Genomic DNA, 24,032 nt, shown 5'->3' on the forward strand with positions numbered 1-24,032 from the left:
GTTAAAAACCGTACAACTCTAACAGTGTAGAGGGGAATTAACCCCTCCACACACTTTCAAAGTGTATCTTGGTAAAGAAACCTAAATCCTTGGATATGCAAATGTTCACCTCTGTTTGTTGTTTGTTGAGTATGCATTCGTGTTTACATTGAAAACTCTGTCTAACAGGATCTTTATTAAGCCAAGCAACAGAGAGGATTTTGTCATTTTGCAATTCACTGTAACTCAGTTGATTCAATCAATAGTGTACCTGGAGAAGTTACGCCACTGTAGCTCGGAGTGGCTGGAACGGTGGCTGCTCTCAAGATACGCTTCGTTTTATTCTGTCTCCAATTTGCTCATTAGATAGAGACACACAAGCAAAAGGGGGATATTTAAGCTACAGTAGTTAGGCTCATGTTGAAACAACTGGCAGGCAGAATACAAGAAAACAGATTGTGTCGTAAACTCGAACAACCCCAAGGCTTTTCCCCCTTCACACATCATTTGATCCCACATTAAGAGGCATCTTCTTTTATTATTGCTCACAAGAAACCCAAAAGGGAGTTGAAGAACAATGATGCAAGTCACTTGTAACTCAAACTATGGGATGTGTGAATTATTTATTTTACAGTTTTAATATCTGGCGTGTCTTTATGTTTGATCAGGGCTCCTATGGTCTCAATGGGGGCCACTGCACAGTTCATTTGATCTCCGTTGCATTTTGCACCCTAAATTGTCCCCGAACTAGACCGTGTGAGGACATTAGACCGATCAAAAAACATACTCAAGCCTTCAAGAAGATGTAAGATTTAAATGGAAGCAAAACATGACAATAGCTGTAACAGCTAACCTTTTTCATAGTGGGGTTTAGATGGTGAACACATGTTTTTTTGTCACATTTCCCAGCCCTTTATGAGTGACATGTCAGCATGGTTTTTCAAAGGATCTACTGAATAATTATACTGTACATTTAAATCTGCAACCCATATCTTTTACCTCTCTAACGCCATCTCACGAAATTCCAGAATACTTCAACATGGGTTGAAATCATTGAGTCTTGTTAAATGGTCTTTAACAGTATGAGTGTTTTGTTTGTTTAGACCCCAGAAGAGCTGGAAGACGACTCTGATTTTGAACAGGAGGACTATGATGCCCGTAGCCGCACCAGCGTCCAGACAGAAGATGACCAGCTCATTGCGGGACAGAGCGCAAGAGTGAGTGACTCACACATCACAATGAACAACATGTCAGTTTTCATTCTGTCACTTCCATCAGGTTCAACACAATACAAAACGTTCGCCACTTTGTGTGCCTATTGTAAAACGTACTGTAAAGTGAGTCTCAGAATAGCAAGAGAGTCAGTAAATGCACAGTAATATGGCTCTCAATTTTTCAACAAAGAAATATTATTTAGCCTCTAATAAAACTATATAGCCTATAGTCAACTTCAAAATGATGGGCAATTATGACCAGAGAAGGCTGAGAAAATCAATTCCTTGTTCATGTTTACCAGTTTATATATATAAGGTGCACAAATAACAAATACTGGGAAGATTAGGGCTAGTTGTCCTTGGGGAAGTAATTGAAGAGCTAAATTTCAGTAGCTAAAGTCAAAAGTTTGTCAATTATTTTTTGTCTTCCAAACTTAAACTCCAATATCATATTTTAACTAAATGGGCTCTATGCATGCGTGACTTCTGCGTTTCACAGGAAGAACCCTAGGCAGTTTCCGGTTGGAGAGACTTAAAGCAGAGAGAAATGAAAAAATGAAAAAATAGTTAAATTTAGCAGATGCTGTACATTGAGGCACACAGCAGTGGAATATAGAAGTGCTGTTCTAGCGTATTTGAATGTTCTAACGAAATGTTAACTTATGAAAGTATCATTTCAAATATGGTAGAACAGCACTTCTATATTCCACTGCTGTGTGCCACAATGTACAGCATCTGCTAAATTTGTTCAAATTTTTCCATTTCTCTCCGCTTTATATTTCTCCAATCGGAAATGACTTGGGGTTCTTCCTGTGAAATGCAGTAGTCAGACATGCATATGGCCCATTATCTGCAAAACCACACCATTCAAATTGTATTTTAAAAGCTTAAACATTTGATAAAGGTACATTAGAAGTGTGCATGCAGATGTACAGAATTCCACCCGAATCAAATCAACATATGGATCGTTTCAGCTCGGAAGAAACTTTACAGCGGTTGAAGTGTGAAGAATGACTGCAAATGAGACACTGTGGCTTCCTCAGTGAGTGTGAATGTCAGCCAATGTTTGACAGCCGAGCTCACCGGGGTTCAAGGCTTAACCCACATTAGAGAATGTGTGAATAGTGCACAGTCGGCTACTTAGAAGACATTAGAGAAATATGAGTACGTAGCTGTGAAGTACTGCTGGCATTCACACGAGCGGCACCATAACCCTGTATGATACCAATTAAACTTGTGAAGAAATTATCTTACATGAATGAGAAGAAACAATCATTTGTTCAGTAATAGAAGGCAACAAAATAATACTAAAACTGAGAGGAAAGAATGGGGTGTTTGCTACAAAACAACCCAAATATAGCATATAAACAACCAAATGACTCGTGAATCTCCTTTGGACCCTTGTGTCTGTGCTGAACATTACATCAGAATATTACATCAAGGTTACGCACATTAAATGTGTGTGTAATTAAGTTTTTTCTCTTTAGCTCAACAGGTAGAGCATGGTGAGGTTTACGCCAAGGTCACAGGTTCGGTTCCCAGGGTGTCACACATGCTGAGAACATGTATAGCTTGAATGCACTTTAAGTTGTGCATAAATTGTGCATTACAGACTTCAGATGCGATTAAACAGCACTATGAATACTTTCATTATCTTTTTTTCAGCACAAACAGAGTTCTTTTGTTATGTAAATGAAGCTTCGTTTGGATTATGCATTGTTTACAAAGATCAACCCCATTTGCCTGGCACAGACGATAAATGCAAAATACAAGAATTCATTCAAGAGACGCTTTTATACAAAATGACTCAGAGTGCGTTCAAGGTAAAAAAAGGGAAACAAACCCACTTTCGATCTTTGAGCTAACATTATTTTATTTAAAAGAAGGCCATTTGTACATGTAATTCATCAAATGATGGAGAAATCCTTCTTCCTAGCTTTGTAATTGAGTCCCCTCAGCATTTTAAAGAGTCAAGCACCTGGATTGCGAGAAAGTAACTCAGTCTCTCCGAGGGTGTCAGATCGTGGAAGTCTGCTGTATCCTCCACCACACAGCACTCACAACCGACGCACAAGATTGTGAATCGTACACTGCAAATTGCATCCAGCACAAATTCCGTGGGCGTGTCTGCTGCATTACCCGATTTGCATTATTTCCAAAGCGAATCGGGGGGGTCAAATGATGCAAACCATGCTTGAAAACAAACAGCACTATCAGCAGGTGCATTTAATTCATCTCAAATCCCCCCGCGACTAAGTTTGATCAATTTAGAGAGCTAGAATTTGTTTACCCATACACGTGCACACACGGAAAACACAAATCTGCTAGCACCAAAACAGGTTAACAATAATAATAATAATAAATAATATCAATTAAAAGGCTTTTCTGAGGTATTACTAATCCATCAATGTACACGCATACAGAGCGTTCGGCGTGAGTGTGTTTTGATTGAATTGGCAGCGTTGGAGCGCTTAGCTGCCTGCAACCCTCTCTTGTTATCGGTTAGGAGCCAGGGAGATTTGGGATAAGTGAATTCTAAGGACAGCAAGAGAAAAAAATATTCTCTCCATCCTCTTTAAACCTTTCTGTGCACCACATCTACAGTTTAGATCCGGTGGTGTAGGGATTATCCACTCAGCACTCCGTTAAAACTGATTGGCTGCTGCATTGGCACATTAAAATCTGATTGGCTGTTACTTTGAGAATTGTTTTGACAGGTCCGACATGATGCACAGGTGGTAAAACGGCGCATTAATAAGTTCCCTGTTAAAATAAGACTCGCCGCAGTCGCGTCAGGCCCAGGGGCGCATGGCTTTAAGAACTCATTTTCATCTTATAATCGCATTTCCTCCCCAAACTCCTTTTCTTTTTTTTATGGATAATCGCTTGTTAAATAAACAAGCGAAAAGCTACAAATCTTAAATGAGCTGCTGGTTCTTAATTAGCCTTTATGTTACGACATCCTTTAGCTATAATAGCATAAACCCAGCTTATGTATTCAGACATTACGGCATTACAGATCTTTGACTACAAACTTTAAATAAAGACTTTTACAGAAGAGACCTGTACATTTAACAGTAGGCCTATACGGTACTGCGGAATTGTCCCCGACCTGATCTGTTCTCCCTTCTTTGACAGTATGTTGAACAAATGCATAATTCATTCACTGTGTAAGAACTGAGGTAATTATACATTTATCTCGCAAATAATATTACGTCCTGACTGTTTCTGTGACCTTGAGAGGAGATTAATACCCTTTTGGACCTGCTCGGATTCGCTATGGAGAAAGAATTTATTCCTTGACAAGGAGAGGAGGTAGAACGGAGGATGGATTTTCTTTTTATGAGCATGACATGTCAGGGGGTCCCAGAAAGCCTTATGATGAAGTGTTACGTTTTAGAACCTTATACAGAGGCATTTTAGCGGGGTTAAACAATGTCACTTTCCCTCTGAACAAAGGATTTTTTTTTTTTTTTTTCTTTTTTACTCGTATCATTTGGAGCCCATGTTTTCTTTGGAACACAAAATATTAACGATGCTTTAATGGTGTTTTTTCTAGCATTTTTGGAGATTATAAATTGCAACCGTTTGGCTTAAGCTGTCACATTTGTGTTATATGGGAAAACAGCAGCGTAGGGCTTTGGAGCCAGTAAATGACAGAATTTCCATTTTTGGGTGAGCTATCCCTGTCAATGCCACATAAAACATGTTATATTGATCTATTTTGCTCCGCAGGCCATCATGGCTCAGCTCCCTCAGGAGGAGAAAGCCAAGATCGCAGAGCAGGTGGAGAGCTTCAGGCAGGAGAAGAGCAAGCTGGACGCCGAGGTCGCTAAATGGGACGACAACGGAAATGACATCATCGTGTTGGCCAAACAGATGTGCATGATCATGATGGAAATGACTGACTTCACCAGGTACGGCTGCGTCAATGATGACATACGAAAAACTTGAATTGTATTTTTCTAGCTGGTGCCGCATGTGAATTCCAGCTCGTTGTAAATCGGCAAACATAGTTAAAATCTTGGTTTTGTGCTGCGACAGGGGAAAAGGCCCTCTAAAGAATTCCTCCGATGTGATCAATGCTGCAAAGAAGATCGCAGAGGCTGGATCCAGAATGGACAAGCTTGCACGTGCCGTGGCTGACCAGGTCAGAATCTTTCATCTCTTTCTCCAGTAAAATAAAAGATCAAAGCCCCGGGTTGCCTTTAACATAATTAGCTCCTATGAGGTGTGGAATTCATTATGAGATGAGCACCCTCTTCAGAACCTGCACACCAACACTTTTTAATGTCCAATCAGTCAGCTACTTGTAATAGAACAGAAAGACCAAGGATGTGTGTAGGAAACAGTCTTTGTGTGAAGGGCATTATGCTTCTAATAGCGGATCAGTATACATGATGTATTGATGACAGCTCGATAGTATGCGTTTTCTTATCCTTTTCATTCCACACGTCATGTTGACATGTCATCTAAGCTTACTGTCAGCATCACAAAGCAATTACTAATTAAAGCTTTTTATTTCTATCCTGCTAGGTAACGTTAAAAGCATTTTCTTGCCCTTGTGTAAATAATCAAATTGTGATTGAAACTTATCGCACTAACTGAGTGCATGAATGAGTTTGCATGAATGAGTTTGCATTTAATAAACTCAGGAACACCTTTTGGGTTTTGGTGAATAATTCAATTATATAATTCAATGAATAATTTTTTATTCAATTATATTTAAGAAGTACTTTTCAGAAGAATGAATCATTAATACATTTTTATTTGCATTTTGGACAGCGATTGCAGCGGTTAAGCAATAACTTTTAACTTGGTTCTCAAAATAATGTAACTTCTATTTTATATTAGTACAACTTTATGTTTGTAAAAGGTTATTATGAGATTATTTTTCCAAACATTACATGATTATGTTACATTACCATCCATCCATTTTCTACGGCTTATCCGAACTACCTCGGGTCACGGGGAGCCTGTGCCTATCTCAGGAGTCATCGGGCATCAAGGCAGGATACACCCTGGATGGAGTGATGTTACATTACATTACACTTTATAATAAAGATGTATTTGTTAACATCGCATTAAGTAACAAGAACAAACATTGCAACATTTAACAATAGTAAATGCACCATGAACCAACACAAACAATTGTATTGACTTTAACTGACATAAACAAGCTTAATAAATGCTGCAAAACTAAATTGTTGTTGCATTACTGTTAACACATACAACTTTATTGTAAAGTGTTACCTCCTAGATTTATTCAACTACTTTATAACTATTTAAATTTTTTAAGTGACACTAACATGTCGTCATAAATGCATACTGTAACAGGATTGACCCTGGTTTTTGACCTAAATGTTGGCAGAGCAATCAAGATTGTAACAACAAGACGCCTGAAACCTGCTGTGTCACCACTGGACAAGACTCGTGTTGTTTTAGATGTTCTCAAGCGGTATTTCTTTTCCCCTAGATAAAGAGAAACTGTGAGGGGAAACCCGATCACAATGCTGATCAGGGTGTAATATGAGTGTTTGAGCGCACCAGAGATGCCCTGGCAGTTACTGCTTTCAAAACGAAAACCCTTACCCTCAGGCCAACGTGTTCCACTCACAACGCCGATATATCCTGTCCGCTGCCAAATATCGCACACATTGTTTGTTGGTTAGTCTGAACAGGTGGCTTGCCTCGTCCCTTATCAAACTTTTTTCTCACTAGCGGAGTATTTACATGTAACCATCTGCGGTTTTCAGGACTCGTCAAGGGGTCATGTTCATTTCAGAGAGAATCTCAGAGTAGGAGGTGTTCTTAATAATCAAAAAGCCCATGTTTAAACAAAAGGCTTCCTTTACACCGCAGTTTGATGTACATAAAGGAATATTTCATGGGAAATAGGAAAAGTTTAACTTATCAAACATCTCTTTAAGGTCTCTATCACAATCCTAGCGTTTTGCTTCGAAGGCAATCTATTAATCCACTAGATTACGTGTATGATGGATGGATGTGTGTTTTAATGGATCACCATTTTAGATCCCATATAAGATAGCATGATGGCATTTTAAAGGAGCCATTCTTTTGCTGTTTTTGAGGCTTCGATTATGTTTTTGTGGTGTTTAACAGTGGATGTTAATGTTTCTAATTCCAAAAAATACTTTATATTTCACATATTTCAAGTCTATTGATCATCGCTGTCCCTCTTCTGACTGGACTTCTTATAAAGTCGCTCCTTCCGAAACACTCTGATTTCTAAAAAACAGACCCGGTCTGTCGTGATTGGTTCCCTGCTTAGAGTGTGTGTGTGAAGATGACCCACCCAAAACATATTAGTGAGCTTCTGTTTCACCGCAATCTTTGCTAGAGATCGCAATTTTTCCCCTATGGCAAAGTTATATTAATAAACACTAATAACAGAAGCGTTAGTTTTGCCTTATTTATTGGATCTAAGTTGGATAAAAAAACAAGCAGATTGACCAGGACACATTTGCAAGCATGACTTCAGTGGACGTTTCATAGAAGTGTTTAAGAGGTATGCGCACACACACACACAACATTAGTGTATTACACAGAACGATGTTAAAGTCATGAAGCTGTTATTTGACCGTTTGTTATTTTAGAATGTGTGTCGCTGAATTCTTATTACCAGCTGTAGGACTTTGATTAAAGTGAAAGTTGTTTAGCACGTAGCTCAGTCAAATGTTTACAATCTCTGATAACCAAACACTACTCCAGTGGCTCTTCCTCTTCTATAAGGAAGGCCTCGCCCCTATTTTGGCATACTCCTGTGGGCGGAAGTAATTGAAAACACTCGGAATAGTGACATCATGTACCCGGGAGGTAGAGGGCTGTAGCCCGGAAGCCAGCCGTTCTCTGATGTCCTTGAAAAGCAAATTCTGTTATAGACAATATCTCGCTTGGGACTGAACTTTGAGCTTTATCATATTGCAGGTATTATTTATGCTCTAACAGCTACATTACACCCTAACTAAAGGTTGAAATATGGGATCGCGGGGAATTGGACCTTTAATTTAAAAAATATTGGTTTGTTCAACTAAAGAAAGGAAGTCATATACATCCAGAATTGCATAAGGGTAAATACAGTAAATTTTTAGAAGATTTTCATCTTTATGTGAACTACTCCTTCAGTTCACATACAAGTCGCTACCATGTGTAATAGCTGCAGACTTGTCAAAGCAGACAATAGTTAAGTTGAGGCTCACCGGAAAACACTCTCTATACCACTCTGTATAGTTGACCCAATACTACTGGGCCCGTCATGCCCCCTCCCCAGAGGTGAGAATATATAGCTCTCTTTTCACACGATTTCCTTCTGTCGTTCTCCATTTTCCCCTCGTAGCTCCCCGGCGCAGTACGAGGTCGCCTCCTGCGGAGAGACACTCTAGCCCCAAACGCTAAGGATGTTATAGCCACTCAGCCGTGTCAAAGATAAAGCAGCCTCAACAGTTATTAAATGTCTCATCAGTCTTTTTCACTCAAAGTTCATGGGAAGCTAGGGGAGGAAAAAAATGTAGACTACAACTTCTGGTAGAAGTTATTACTTAGTGACTTTGCATAGAGTTACTGTAACCTCGGCGTTAGCAGAATGAGGATGTAGTGGTAATCTTGTCTCAGCAGGCAAGGTGCTGCATGTCTAAAATTGGAGGATTTAAAATGAAGCAAGGAGGAAAAGGTTGTTGTAAAATGTTAAACAGGAGGTGCTCATCCGTAGTTTTGAACGCGGCGCTGAAAATGAAACTCAAGAGATGTCGGACAGCTAAACTTTTGGGTGGCTCATGTTAAAATATGTAATGCATTTGAAAGATTAAACCCACTGTATATTAGAAAAGTAGAAAAACACCTAACCAATGTTTTGACAACATCACTTCGCTTTAAAGATTTAAGTATAAGGATATGTGTTTCTATATTTTCTTACCCAACCTTTCATTGTACTGATATTTTAAAGTTCGTTTGAAATATAATGTTTTTGTAATTACTAATTTTTTCAGTAAAAAAACAATAAATCACAATATGAAAGTAAATCGTGACTTCCTGTACGAAGAAAATAACTAAGCTGATCTGATACTTGGCGATTTTACCAATCCTACTTTTTTCAAGGCTCAGCTCATGAATATTCATTTCAAGGCTACTTGGTCTAACAGGTGGATGTTAATTTAATATTCACATGATAAACAGTCATCGTTTCATGACATCACAAACCCGTTGTGCCCCTCCCCCAACTACAACATTTAATGTAACGCCACTAGATTAAAATCACTTCCAGGAAATTAATAAAGTTTTGATTTACAGTCCCATGTGCCGGTGTCTATTTTAAACTGCTTCTGCTAACCCTCAGGGACGAAAAGTATTTACAAATTGAGTCGGCTACCCGACATTAATTTAACGTCGCGCATCATATTTATGTGCACAGTGTCCCTATAAAGGATATAAATGATGGTGGTGAAAGCAGGGGATTTATTAAAGATGACTAACGCCACAGCCACACACTTCAGCCAATATTTGATGATGACATACTCTGAGTCATCCTGCCGGTGGCACAAACTTCATCTTCAGTAATCATCCTGTTGATAACTTCACCCCCTCATCATATATTTGCTCTGCATATTCAAAGGTTAAGCCTCTGCCATGTCTTCCATCTTCTTTAGTGCCCCGACTCAGCCTGCAAACAGGACCTCTTGGCTTACCTCCAGAGAATCGCACTCTACTGCCACCAACTCAACATCTGCAGCAAGGTCAAAGCTGAGGTTCAGAACCTAGGAGGAGAACTCATCGTTTCAGGGGTACGTTTCGCTTCATGTATTTGTATTGTATGACCGCTGCGATGGATTATGTAGAGCAGTGCGGCTCAAATCCAGACTCAAATCAAACACACCTACATAAGCCTACACCTACATAAAGGTTTGCTTGAACATACAATTGTTGGAACTAAATTCTGCAGTAAGGTGGTCTCCAGGTTCGGATTTGAATACCCCGTGAGGTTTCATCAGTGGTGCACTGACTACTAGTTGGAATGCATTTATTTCCCTAAAGTATAAAACAAAGAATATGTTTGAAATAATGCATTACCATGTGACATTTGCAGGATGTGGTATTCATACAGTGCACAGCAAAGTTGAAGTCAAGACCAGACCCTTCCAGATTCATATTAATGTCATGTTTGTTTGATCTGGAAGAGTCCCAAGATCAAGACCATGTGAACTCTAATGCACAGTATCCAAATTACACACTGCTTGGGATGGTGTATCCCACGATACAATGCACTCGACCTGACCTTCCACTCCTGGTGTCACAAATGCACAATAAAAAAACAACATCTTGATACAAAGGCAAAAGCATATCTTTCTTTACTCATTATTTGATATAACTTTGATTCAACTGTGAGATGTATGCTGTATAATGAGGTCACATGAAAACAATGTAAAAACTACGACTGTTAAGAATCAGGAATAGTATACGTTATGAAATAAGGAGTACATTCAAATTCCTTTCATGACTAACAGTTCAGTAACCTCATCGTTTCTTCTGCTTCAGTTGGACAGCGCTACGTCCCTCATTCAGGCAGCCAAGAATTTGATGAACGCCGTCGTCCTTACTGTCAAAGCCTCCTACGTGGCCTCCACCAAGTACCAGAAGGTGTACGGCACGGCGGCGGTCAACTCTCCAGTGGTGTCCTGGCGTATGAAAGCCCCCGAGAAGAAACCTCTGGTGAAACGAGAGAAACCAGAGGAGTGCCAGACCCGTGTCAGGAGGGGCTCACAGAAGAAGCACATCTCCCCTGTCCAAGCCCTCAGCGAATTCAAGGCCATGGACTCCTTTTAACTCCGCACCACAGACGCCCCGAATTCCGCCCCTCTCGATTTCGTATCCTCTCTACTTTACGGCTTACTTTCTCCGAGCTGTATCTTGTTCCAAGCAGCGACATGTGTGTATGTGCCCAGTAAAAATCTTTGAGTTGGAGGGTTTGGCCGTTCGTCCGTCCTCTTCCAGCCGAATTTCGCTGTAAATGAGAAACAAAGAAACTCACGAAGGAGAGTGACTTTTACAGTGTGGGCTTCAGTACAATGTGGTGTTTATTATTAACAGTGCTTTCACTGACTGGCCATATATACACAGAGATATAAAAGAATATAATCTATGGTTTAGTAGTGTCAGCCCTCGCCGAGGCAGGGGAGCTGCTTGACTTCCCAGTGATTTTTGTATTTTTATTATTATTTAAAATGACCCATAGTAATAGGAATAACTTATGTTAGCTAAAGCCGATTTCCTTCCCGATTATCCATACGGTGAACTGAGGCAGTAGTTTTTTGCATTTCTTTAATTTTATCCTTGTATCACTAACCATGGCAGCCAGGCTGGCTATAGTATTACATTTAGAAAAGGACTAGTTGTGTGGTTTGCTCAAACTAGTAGAATCCTGCATATCTTTATAGTCCTGATTCTCTAATAAACCTTGCAACTGTGTGTCGAGTCTACGTCTTTTCATAACGAAAAAAATGTACAACCTTATCATCATTTTGTTTGTTTGTTTTCAACATGGTAGTGTTTTACCAGTTCCTGATGTACTTTATTTGACACATTTAATTTATCTGTTATGTTTGACAAGTAAGATCTTGTTTCAAGCTGATCTCATCAACAAACAGGTTTTGTGTTTGCTGCACGCCGTGTTCTGAAATTGCCAGTGTATGTCCGTAAATATTTGTGGTAAAGGAGAAAAGCGAATTAAAAGTTTGTTATTGACCGCCAACTTCACAAGATGAAACATAAGGGTCAGTTTCAATGCTTCAGTCTGTCAAAACACAACAGAAACTCATTTAAACAACATTGATTAGTAAAACATCAAAAAGAACATTTAACTGATTTTTTAAAGCAATTACATTTGGCAGACGCTTTTATCCAAAGCAATTTACGTTGCATTGTATTATACATTTTTGTTTCTGACTATGTGCAATCCTCTGGGATCCAACCCATGACCTTGGCATTGCTAGTGCCATGCTGTAACCACTGAGCCACAGTAATGCTTAATCAATAAACAATTAACAAATGTAAGTAAAAAGTTCATAAAAACTTACTATAGGGGGGTTCAATGTATGCAGGGTTCAGTTTTTGGACTAATTGTTATTTTGATTAAATTTAGGGCTGGTAAACAATTAATCACAATTAATGGCATCCAGAATAAAAGTTGGTGTTAACATAGTATCTCTTGTACTTTGCATATTCATTTTATTTGTATAAACACATACACATACATGTAAACATATTTAGGAAATATATAGATTATATAGTTTATTAATTTTTATATTTATAGATCCTTTTATATATATATATATATATATATATATATATATATACATATGCACAGTAAACATACATTATGTCAACAGACAATTGTATTATGTACGTGATTAATCGTGATTAATCGATTAACAACCCTAGTTAAATGTGCTCTTAATTAAAAATCTGTGGTCTAAAGCTGTTTTGAAAAATGAGGTGAGTGTCTAAAATGCTAACTGTGCTCCATAGGAACCCAGACACATTAGGGGAGGTATAAAATACACCAAACAGACCACATTGAAAATATTTCTCAAAAACATTTTGAAACGCAACGCTTACTTTTTAAAGTTTTACAGTGCAAGTTACCACAATATTATTGGAACTTGTTTTATGTCAATTTGTTTATGAAATGTAGTCAAAACAGGTTAACTGTAATACAGGAAACGCTATTAAAACATCACTTAAACATCAACTTCCAAACTTATTTTTATTCTCGACACCTTATGTGCCAGCCAGGCAGAACACCATTTTGGAAATGTTATCATGGCAACATCAAACTTACACAATGTCTCATGACCTAATCCACATTTGTAACAGTTGTCACTTGTTGAGCCTAAAATGAAGGAAAACCCAATAAAAGGACGTTTCCAGCTCAGCACCATTGTTTGTGACACCTGTGTCACTCTGGGTTCTTACAGGTTAATGTAATTATCTCAATGCTACAGTGACAGAAACAAGCCATCAGTTCACAGTCCAGTCTTGTTAACAAGATTTTAAACCGAAAAGAAGGCCAATACATCAGTTCATGCCGTGTGACCCCCTCCAGACTGCATGTGTGATGGGTTTAACATTGTGACCTGTGCCTAATGAAACTCATTGCCGAAGGATTAGCTGTGAGAAGCCTGTGCCAATATCTGCCATTTATATGTCATTTACCTTAATTAAAACCTCTGTTCAGCGACCGCGTGTGACATACAGCATGAATAAGAGGCATCCATGCGCAAAAATAGGATTTTGAAACAAACGTAAAAGAAACAACTTTCTATGCAATGTAAATATTGCATAAAAATAAATCAGCATTTGACTTTGAAATGAATCCATTAAAGGTCATGTGATTTTATCGTATTTCATTGCTATAAACAAAAGCGTAATAAATGCAGCGTATTTTAGTCAGGTTCTCGCAAACTAAATGGCAGCGCTTGAATGAGCTTCAGGCCATGATGAGTCTCTTTAAAGCAATGCCACGCAATGCAAAGGGAATTTTTGAATATGCTGTTGCATATTTAATGATCAACTTGTTTCACAGATGTTTCTCCAGACATTCATACCTCATAAGGGCATTTCGATTACTATTTCATCAAATCACTCTCGTCTTTTGTGTTTATAATACCATATGCAGCTCATGGAAAAGCCTTGATGTGTAAAATGAGCTGCAGTATACATACTCATGCATGGAGAGCACACATGCACTAATAAAAAAACTAGTTCTGCTTTACATTCCATCTCATGTAGCAATGTTTAAAACAAATCTTTGCCTGTTTCAACATCTGAAACGGAGACCATACCTAATTGCAAGCTTTCCCATATTCTCCTCAGAAAGTCCCGAACCGAGGTTGCCTTTTACAAATTTAGCTGCCGAAGAATGGACCAAACATTTGACATAACGGCAAAAATAGCAAAATAGCCATGGGAAGCATCATCTAAATTATGATTAGCATAGCTGATTGTAGAGAAAATCAAGATGCAAGGGTCTTATAACGTAACACAACCTGAAAGCCGTGCAACTGACATTTACAGAGCAGTGATTGGCCTCAGCATGAAGCCCTCTATTGAAATAGTAAAGGACTGAGCACTTTTAGCAATTAAGACAAAATAAGTTGAACATCTAGTTCTTACAGACTCAGGAAGGCCACGTACCTACTTTCCACCCTGGTAAGCCCTTAAGAGACAGCCACCGGATCATTCCTCACCCACTGTGGACTCCTGGGCCAAATGATGGCTTTTAAGTGGAAATGTTCTTTGCTACCACAGTGAGAGAGTGGAATGTAGAATTTTTCTTTTTGCAGATATTTTGATGCTTATACATTTGCTAATGCACTCGCTAAATAGCACTGCAAAAAGGTTTTTGTGCTTTCGTAAAGAGAAGAGTTAGTGACAACGTTTCGAGTGAATTTTCAAATTGCCCTGGGCAAAGATATATATTATTTTGTTAGCTTAGAGCTCTCACAATTTTGGATCGTTGCAAAACAGTTTTACGTGTATAGTAGTAACATAAGTAAAGGGATGAAATAATAGAAAAATACAGAAAACATACAGTACTAGAATACATGGTATTATTGCAAAAAATGTAATATGATAAAAAAAACTGAAAATGTCTGTAAATGTCAGTTCTGTTTTAACACTGTGAAATACAACTAGTAAGGTTTTACTTAAAATTTAAGAATTTACTTCAGATTTCAATATTCAATTTTACTTAAATAAATGTATTCAAAAATTTGACGCAAAAATTTGACAGAAAAAGTATGTAAAATTTACTTTAGAATTTGTTTTTTTTTTACAAAAAATGTAAGTTCAATTTACTTTAAAAAACTTTTTCAAATGAACACAAAACATATTCACAGGATATTAATAGTACTAACTGTAAATATTCCATTTCTGTGTGGAAAATCACTGACTTGATGAAAAACATGATGTATCCAAAGGCCCGTACTTACAGTATCAAATCATCACTTACAGTGCATCGTTGAAAAGTAAACATGTAAAAAACTGTATAAAGTTCATAATTTTTGACTAAAAGACAGTTATTGGTTTATATATATATATTTGTACTCTTATAATAAATATATTTTTGTTTCTATTTTTGCCGAATGAATCAGATGAAAACAAGGGAAGCAGAGAAGAAATTGTAACCATTGTGGCAAAATGCTAAAGCCATATAAGAGTATATATACATATAAAAGTGTTTTTCTTAAAGTATTTATATACTTTGCAATATCAAGCTCACAACTGTCCTGTTACAATCAGCAGTCTGATTGTATCACATCCGTGTATATGACCATAATGCACTGTTGCTGATGTTATTGTATATTGCTTTAAGACACTTTCCGCTCTAGCACCTCAAACACATTCTCAGTCATAACCCCTCGTTTTGAAATCAGAAGGTTTTTCAGGTTCGACTGTATCTCAGGAAGAGAAAAACAGTCTGTAAACAGCTCTTATAGTCTCCGAGTTCATGCACGGTGGCTGCCATTAGATTACAGTCTGTGGTGATTCTCATAAAGGAGATATGAGGTTCTTTATCACCATCCCATTTATAGTTCTTCTTATCACTCTAACAGAAACCTATTCTTACGGGAGCTTCACATTCTCGAGTCCATTAGTAAAACAAGCTAAAGGTGAGGAGATAAAACTCATTACCAATTAAACTTTCAATGACTTATTCATTTTACATGCAACTAACGTGGTGAAAGAACACAGTGCAAAATAAGACTGTTTTCGCCAAATGTGGCGGACAAATAATCAACGTTTTCTGCAGTCCCTCACCAGCTTTGCTGGATGCTAATATGCTAAGGTCTCCACCGTACTCTTCGTAAACTCTAGCTAGCTTCACTAGAACCATGGTGGATATCTAGCATTTTTTTTATGACGGACAGCACGTCTGTACTAGAACAGCAGTCAACTCGTCTTTAAACCAGCCTGAATAAATTCACACAGACATGTTGACGCTTCTCTAAACAGGTGCAATTTTCACACGTCGAGGAACTTGTGCGGAGTACATTGTCCCAAAAATTGTTCCAAAATGTTAGGAATTTACCTAGATTGCCTTGGGCCCTGTTGTGTACACACCATGAAAAAGATGATTTGCCACTAGTCTCTGGAGCACTTGTTGCATCCAACAGATGTCAAAAACAAGCCGAATTTAAATTAACCGTTTGCTGCTTGCAGATAAGGCGGTGCTGATACAGGGCCTTGCTAAACCGAGCGCTATCTCCCACAGAATTGAGGAAAGCATATTAAAGAACATCTATTTCGAGCTTTCACAACATGCCACATATCCTAGAGTAAACCCTTCCCAACACACACACTCTCACACACTCTTCATTTTATGAGAGTCGATTCCAATGTGAGGGGAATGGACCAGGAATAAAGCTGTAAAGAATAAGAAAAGTCTTCACAATAGTGTTATGTGAGGCTGAGAGATATGTCAAGCTCACATAGCCACCATATAGCCATTAATACTGTATGTGTGACAGCAATGTGAAAGACTAAGAGAATGCAAAGAGACCATTTGTGGGACTTATTTCATTATATTTCATGAAAAAAAGTGTGCGTGTGACAAGTTTTATTCACAGGTGTAATGTGAACACACATTATTCACAGGTGTGACAAGTTTTATTCACAGGTGTAATGTGAATGAGGTGTGGCCCACTAGTCCAACAGAGGGTCAATGGTGCCTCTTCTTTTGAGGGATGTGTAAAACAGCTTTATTGCTGAAGGCACAAAAGACCTTCGATAGCGTTCACTGTTGTACCGGGGTGAAATCATTCTGCAGCTGGAATTACGCCTCAATTCAGCAAGCGTGTTATGAAGAGGGTGAGAGGTGTTGTCCATGATGGTCGAAAGTTTGTACATCATTCTGGTTTTGGCAACCCCCTCCAGCAGGACCAGATCCTCTGCAATGACAGACCTTGCCTTCTTGATGAGTTTGTTCAGTCTGTTGACATCACCCACTTTCACAACAGATCCCTAGCACGCCACAGCATTAAAGAGGGATCTGGCTACCACTGACTGGTATAACATGTAGAGCATTTTATTGCAAACATTGAAGGAGATCCCAGTCAGTGATGTCCAGTGCGCTATGCAGGTCTTCAACCCCCTCAGGAGTCCATCTCCTGACAGTCTCAGATGTTACAGGTAGGCACTGACCAGGGGCTTAAAGAGAGCTGATATCAAAACAACGTTGAGATCTGATTGCCTGGGGGAGAGGGCGGAGGGCAGTGGATTTATATTCTTCCGTGACATACAGTAGGTCCAGTGTTTTATTCTCTCAGTTTGGCCATTTCACAAACTGATGAAAAGTAGGTAAGGTAGAAGCAAGAGATACATGGTTGAAATCTGATATGGTGATGAGGGCGTTCGGTTCTGTGTTTGTAGTTTTGGGATATCTGTGCGTATGATGTCACATGGTGTCTCTGCGCTTGGTGTAGGTGGAATTTACACAGCAACAAAGATGGCAGACGTAAATTCCCGTGGCATTAAAACGGCCTCAAACTGATGGCAGTCAGTTCAATGTCTGGGTTACAGTGACGTTCTTTCACACAAATTTTATTGGGATTGCACCACTTGTTGTTAACAAGTGAATATTAACATTTTTACCTGTCTAACCTGATTTTCTGCAAAAGATGTAAATCAAAAATGATATATCAATTGGAATTTGGGGAAATGTTGGCACTACAGTAGTGCACAGGCCCTACCAATGACATCATCACATATTTAAATTACACATTAAACGAATACCTTAAATGTACTGTAACACTTTGTCTACACTAGACATGACGCGATGCGACAGGACATGTCAAAAGACAATAAAACCCAGTTGAACCCATTACATATTTATATTTTGGTCACACCTGATGTAGCTCGACGTGACACGACAAACCCATTAGTAACAAGACAACTGTCGTGTTGTGTTGCATCGCACCGCACCGCTTACGTTTGGTATAGACAGGCTGTTGGATGCTTTGGATAAAAGTACATCAACAACAGTAAAACATGAAATCGGCTACTTTGTGGCAAATGTTTCTTTGAGGATTAGACACTGAACTGAAAGTCGAAAGTGATGCAATGATAAAAACACCAGACAGCCAGTGAGATGCAGACAGCCAGCCTTAATTTGAGACTGTTTATATCTATAAACCATGCGCCATGTAAAAATTACAGCCTCATTTATTTACACCCAAAAGTAATTGGACAGCGGGTTGATCAGTTGTGTCCTAGCCAGGTGTTGATCACTGCATCATTGAACAAATGGCTCGAGTGTTCCTGTCGCTCAGTAGAGCACTGCGCTACAGCTAAGGTAGAGAATATGATTCCTAGCAAACACACAATGATCAAACGAATGCTTGAATGCACTTTAATGGTCCAGTGTATGACATTTTGAGGTCAAGCGGTAAGGTTGAGAATGCCAACCAAACTATTCCATTCATAGGTAATAAAAACATAATGCTTCATTATATAAGGTCTTTATTACAAATCCACTTTTGCTAGTTTAAACGTTCGGCGCGCCGGGTGCATGGTCTTAACGGGTTGTCCCGATTCTCCTAATGAATCCTGGGTGTGTTTTTGGCAAAGTGAAGTAAACCAATCAGAGTCTCACCTCCCATTCCCTTTAAGAGCCAGTTGTGTTCGCGCCATGACGGTTTCGCTATTTACACGGCGGAATTTGCAAGAGCAAAGACTGGACGCTTCTCCAAAGAGGAAACGAACCTGCTTGTGCGCAAGGTTAAAGTGCACGCGCAGACCATCTACAGGACAAGCCAGATTGTTTTATCTTTATGCAAACAATAATAATCTTGTACATTGTAGTCCACTTATTATTTAGCATGTTTGTGAGGTGTTGAGAGTCCCTCATGTGTGTAATAATCAGAATGTAGACGCACTGTGCATCCGCCTGTAGGCGCATATTACTAACCCACTCTTAAAATAACCAAACACCTATTGCACCATTAACTTTAGAGTTTAGACCAGGAGTTGATCTATCAATCTATTTTCAGTTCCTTAAAATAGCAACGTGCCAACAATGCGCCTGAACACACCTCTTTTTTAGACCAGCACGCCCATGGGCGCACAAATGGGCGGATATGCATTTGCTATTTAAATTGTGAGGCGCAGGACGGGAATATTAGAACTGCGTCAGGGTGAAACTAGCAAAAACATGTGCGTTGTGCCTTGTGCGGCATTTCACAAGGTGAACACTGCCCTTAAACGGTTTTCTTCGTTTGACTTGCTGCCTAATTGTGTTTAACAACTTTCATTCATGACAAGACTACGTTGTGATAAAAAATCAGGCTTTGTGACATGTTTGTGTTCAATACTTGAACTACTTTAACCTAGTTCAACTTCATTTCATAAGTTAGAAAATAGTTTAAGTCTGTGCATTGAAGTGACTTGTAGCCAATTTGATTTTTCGAGAAACATTTTTTTAATTATTTAAGTAGAAATTACACAGCGTACCTTCTTTGGCTGGCACTTGTCGCTTTAACATCTTCGGCCTTTCCAAAAGAACAAGTCTGCATTTAGTTGTGTAAAGGGGGTAAAGTCTTTTAAATGGGCTTGTCTTGTAGCGTGCACCTAACACAAATCTGTTTTCTCTGTTTCATCATTCTTGAGAAATGATTAGAAATGTGGTAAAAGACCTGTGATTGGTTCACAGCTCACTGATGAAACTCCAAATCAATGCGGATGACAAAAGAACATTCTCAAATCAAATCTGGCCTCGCTTAACATCCACACCTGAGAATTAGCATTAAGAGACACAAATTCACATGGCAGACACAATGCAGACATACATTTACATGATTATAAAGATGCAAATGTCAGCGTAGAACAATGGCGATTGATGAGTCGTAACCATGGTGAAAAAAAGCTATGAATTATTTTAATGAGGAGACATCACGCTCGGTAACCCCAAACAAAAGGTGCTAATCGCAGTGGCAGCCTGTCAAAATGAGCTCAGTGTCTATTCATTAAGGCTTGTTAGAAAGAGCGTAATGGATTGGATGCTATATGGAGAAAAACATTGTCAATTTTAATACACTGAATATTTATCAGGGTGGTTTCTATATATAAGTCTGTAGATGTTTTGGTATAAGAAAAACGCACACACACAGAGAGACCACTGAAAGACAGTAACTTCAAATATCATTGGTTCTTATTTTTCTCATGACCAGATGTCATATGCATCATAAGTCATGAGACATGAGATCCGCTGAGATTTGAAGATATGTTCTGCCATATTTGAATTAAGTGCTCAAATCTGATTGTTTGCATTTCTAGTTTGCTCCAAACGTTCATGTTTTTTCTCTCACTAATGTATTGTTGTGATTTAGAATATGTTTATTTACCTACTGAAGTTTTATGAATTACAATGGAATAACATACCGCTAGCCATGCACGCTGCTGCCTATATGCCTGCTTTTAAAACAGCCTTGTGGAAGCACTTTGAGTTTAATTTAAGAGAGTAAAAGTAAGTAAAATTCTTAATATTATTGATATTTCTTTTAAGTTGACATGTTTTATATTTAGAAAGTTCTTTCTTTTGTTTAGTGCGAATATACGTTACAGTCTCTGTGGTCTTATTGTATGAACTGTACAGCACTTTGCGCAGTAGAAATATGCTATTTATGAAAATGAATGTAACTTAAATGATGGATTTGTAATGTGTGACAGTAAGACAGTATTTACATGTAAAAAACAAACTGAAGAAAGAAAGCCATATACAGTTGCAGAAATAAAATAAGAGACTGCTCCAGTTTTCTATTATAGATTGTGGCAGTTCCAGTCCAGTCTTGTGTCCTATGTCAGAGACAAACCTCAGGAATGATATAAAATCACCCACACCAATGTATAAAAAGGTAATGCAAAGATGCATGATAAAATCAGGCTTATTCAATTATATACTCATTTTTTTAAATGATCCTAAAATAAATTAAAAACATTAGTATTGTATTGTATAATGAATATAATCTTGTTTTTGCGGTGTTCAAGAGCTGCAACATTGCATCTTTTTTGTCATGTCGACTATTTGTCTCAATTCAATAATGTACAAAACATTTTTTTATTATATTTGTTTAATTTAGGACAAGTATTATTCCTAGTTCATGGAAACAGAAATCATTTAACTAAAATATAGTTTTGGAGTGGTCTCTTTTTTTCTGTGGCTTGTACATGGGATGTCATGAGTTTAAAGAAATTAAAGGTCAGTGTATGAAATTTAGCAGCATCTAGTGGTAAGGTTGCAAATTCCAACCACGGCTTAGTCTATCCCCCCGTCTTTCAAAGGACATAACATATTTACGGAACGCACTCTGTAAAGCAGTTTGTCCATTTAGGGATACTGTAGAAACCAGAATTAGTAATTCCATGTAAGAGTACCCGCGGTCTATTCTAGATTGAAGCTTATTCTATGGTAATAAAAAAGGTGAGGGGAACTACAAATGAAAAAGCACACAAAAGTTAATTATTTAATTTCTCACATGGCACGAAAGGCAAATGCGCCCCCTTAAAACAGTCCAGTTATTAAACTCTAAAATGTTCCTCCTCACACCTGAAGTAACAACGTCTATTGACCTATTAACACATGGTTATACATGCTGAATGAGGTCTAGAGACAATGCATAGTCAAACCCTTAATGAGAACACAATTACTGTTCAGCTCCTTACTCTCCTCCAAATCATCACTACTAAAGGTTGTGCAGCAGATAAGTGCCTATTTATGACAGGCTAAACATTACCCTCGACGTGCGGGTCAGAGGTTCAGTCTCATTTCACTCTGCTGAATATTTTATGACGAAATAAGCTTCCAAAATTAAGCAGTCAAATTATTAATAGATGCTGTTAAACCTGGACAGAGGAGGCCATGCGATATACTGTATGTTTGTTTGTTTGTTGCTAAGGGTTTCATGAACACTTCACTTCACAATGTTTTGAGCAATCTCTATCGGTTTAACCTTGCTCCAAGCACGACTCTCTTGAAAAAAATCTCAGCGAGGTCAAAATATCTTCAAAAGAGCATTTAAAGCGTCAATACTGTTTTAAAGAGCAATTCTGCCATTTGTGGTAGTGCATCAGTTTACAGTACAAAACATTTCTACAGGTTTAAAAACAGAACATATTTTAAGTACAAATGAACAAGACAAAGACTGATACATACATATGGACACACGCTGGGAGTAAATCAAAGATTATAATATGCTGTTGGCCACACAAATGGTCAGTCTATTTGAGTCGAGTAAAACCACTAAAAGAACCAGAATACTTTTAATGATGTTTAGCAACTTTCTTCCAAATCCCACATAGCTCGTATTTGTCAATAAAGAAATGCAAATTTAACAAAAATCTAAGAGGCTCCTTTATCAAAGAGTTGTGGGATTTGTGACAGCACATCCATTATTAGTGAAGATACATCACTGTCATCTCCACTCACCACAAAAACAAAACCAACCACCACCAAATTGAAAAAATATTGTAGATGTTTCCTCACTAGGCCCGGTCGTATAACCATTGAAGTGAAATGTACACAAAAATATTCCTAAATGAGATTCACAGATTTTCGCTCATAGCTCATTTCTCTCTTAGCAGCCTCTCAAAGACTGACAGTAATCTAAAATGTTCCCATCGATATCTTTTACATTTCTGTCGAACAACAAAACGCTTTTATCCCAAGCACATTACGAATGAAGAACATAAGAAGAAATGTATCGTACAAGAGACAACAAAATTAGCAGGATGCAATATTGAATTCCCACAGTTTACCAGAGGAGTACAAAAGCTACGGCAAAAAAGAAAGCATATTTTCAGAAAGTGCTTTTATTTTATGTCTATGGTTTTGTTAAGTGCTCACAGTAAAGGTGCCTCTTGAAGATTATGATGGTCTCAGCAGATTGTGATAGAACCACTCGGCACTGCTCGCCCACTTTTGGCAGAATATAAGAGGAAACGTAAACCTGTAGAAGTCTCTGAGTAGGACAACTCACTCTTGAATGTCAACATCGAATTTGAACAATTCTGAAGTCTGAAACAAAAAAAAAAAACAGTAAGGACCTCAGTCTGTAAAATTTGCCGACGGGTAGAAGCGATTTACGCTATGGAATTGTACAACCCTTTCTCTGTTTCATAAAGACATGCCGATCTGTTCGTCTGTGCAGAGACGGATGGCGACCAACACAGTACAAGACAACACGTTGATCACAGACTCAGGAAGGCGACCCGGGACAGCTGCAACAGAAAGTAAAAGAACTCAATGAGATGTGTTAGCGCGGGGAGTTCATGGTGCGAGAAACTGCCTAGTGCTTTAAGCAAAGCAAAAGAAAATGTGTTCATTGTCTTGTGGAGTATCGAACGCCACATGATATCGATTTTGTTTTTCTTGAGTTTGGAGAGGCAGCCAATAAAACAAGAGCGACTGCATCCTGTGGTATAATTGGAAAGCATCTACATAATTAATTTGAGGACTGGATTGTATTAAAACTATGAGGGTGCAAGGTTTATATACACCTCCACCTAAATCCTGTTATTGTACCTCTGCTAGTCAACTGGCCATCATTTTCAATTTACAGAAGTTTCTTCCTATTGACCTCCAGTGGAAATTCTCTTGAGCGATGCTGAGTAAATGACACCTCACCTTTCCATACAGATCCCAGTATTATACTTCAAAACAAGAGGTGAAGGTGACTCACGTTGGACATCTTTGATGGAGTGTCGGATCAATAATGTAATGCTGAGGATTTATGTGCAAATGGAACGCTCAAAGGACGAGACGATTATCAGCAT

General features: G+C 38.4%; 1 protein-coding gene across 1 annotated transcript in view; it reads left to right on the forward strand.

Moving 5' to 3' along the window:
- Window positions 1-11,672, forward strand: part of ctnna2 (catenin (cadherin-associated protein), alpha 2) — a 372,393-nt gene extending 360,721 nt beyond the window's left edge. Inside the window, 5 exon segments of the mRNA XM_056771020.1 lie at window positions 1,067-1,196; window positions 4,929-5,110; window positions 5,238-5,343; window positions 9,857-9,991; window positions 10,743-11,672. Coding sequence (XP_056626998.1) covers window positions 1,067-1,196; window positions 4,929-5,110; window positions 5,238-5,343; window positions 9,857-9,991; window positions 10,743-11,030 — 841 coding nt within the window. The 3' untranslated portion in view covers window positions 11,031-11,672.
- The last annotated feature ends 12,360 nt before the right edge of the window (window positions 11,673-24,032 follow it).

This window comes from Triplophysa dalaica, chromosome 2 (assembly GCF_015846415.1).
Source record: "Triplophysa dalaica isolate WHDGS20190420 chromosome 2, ASM1584641v1, whole genome shotgun sequence".
Taxonomy (NCBI): domain Eukaryota; kingdom Metazoa; phylum Chordata; class Actinopteri; order Cypriniformes; family Nemacheilidae; genus Triplophysa; species Triplophysa dalaica.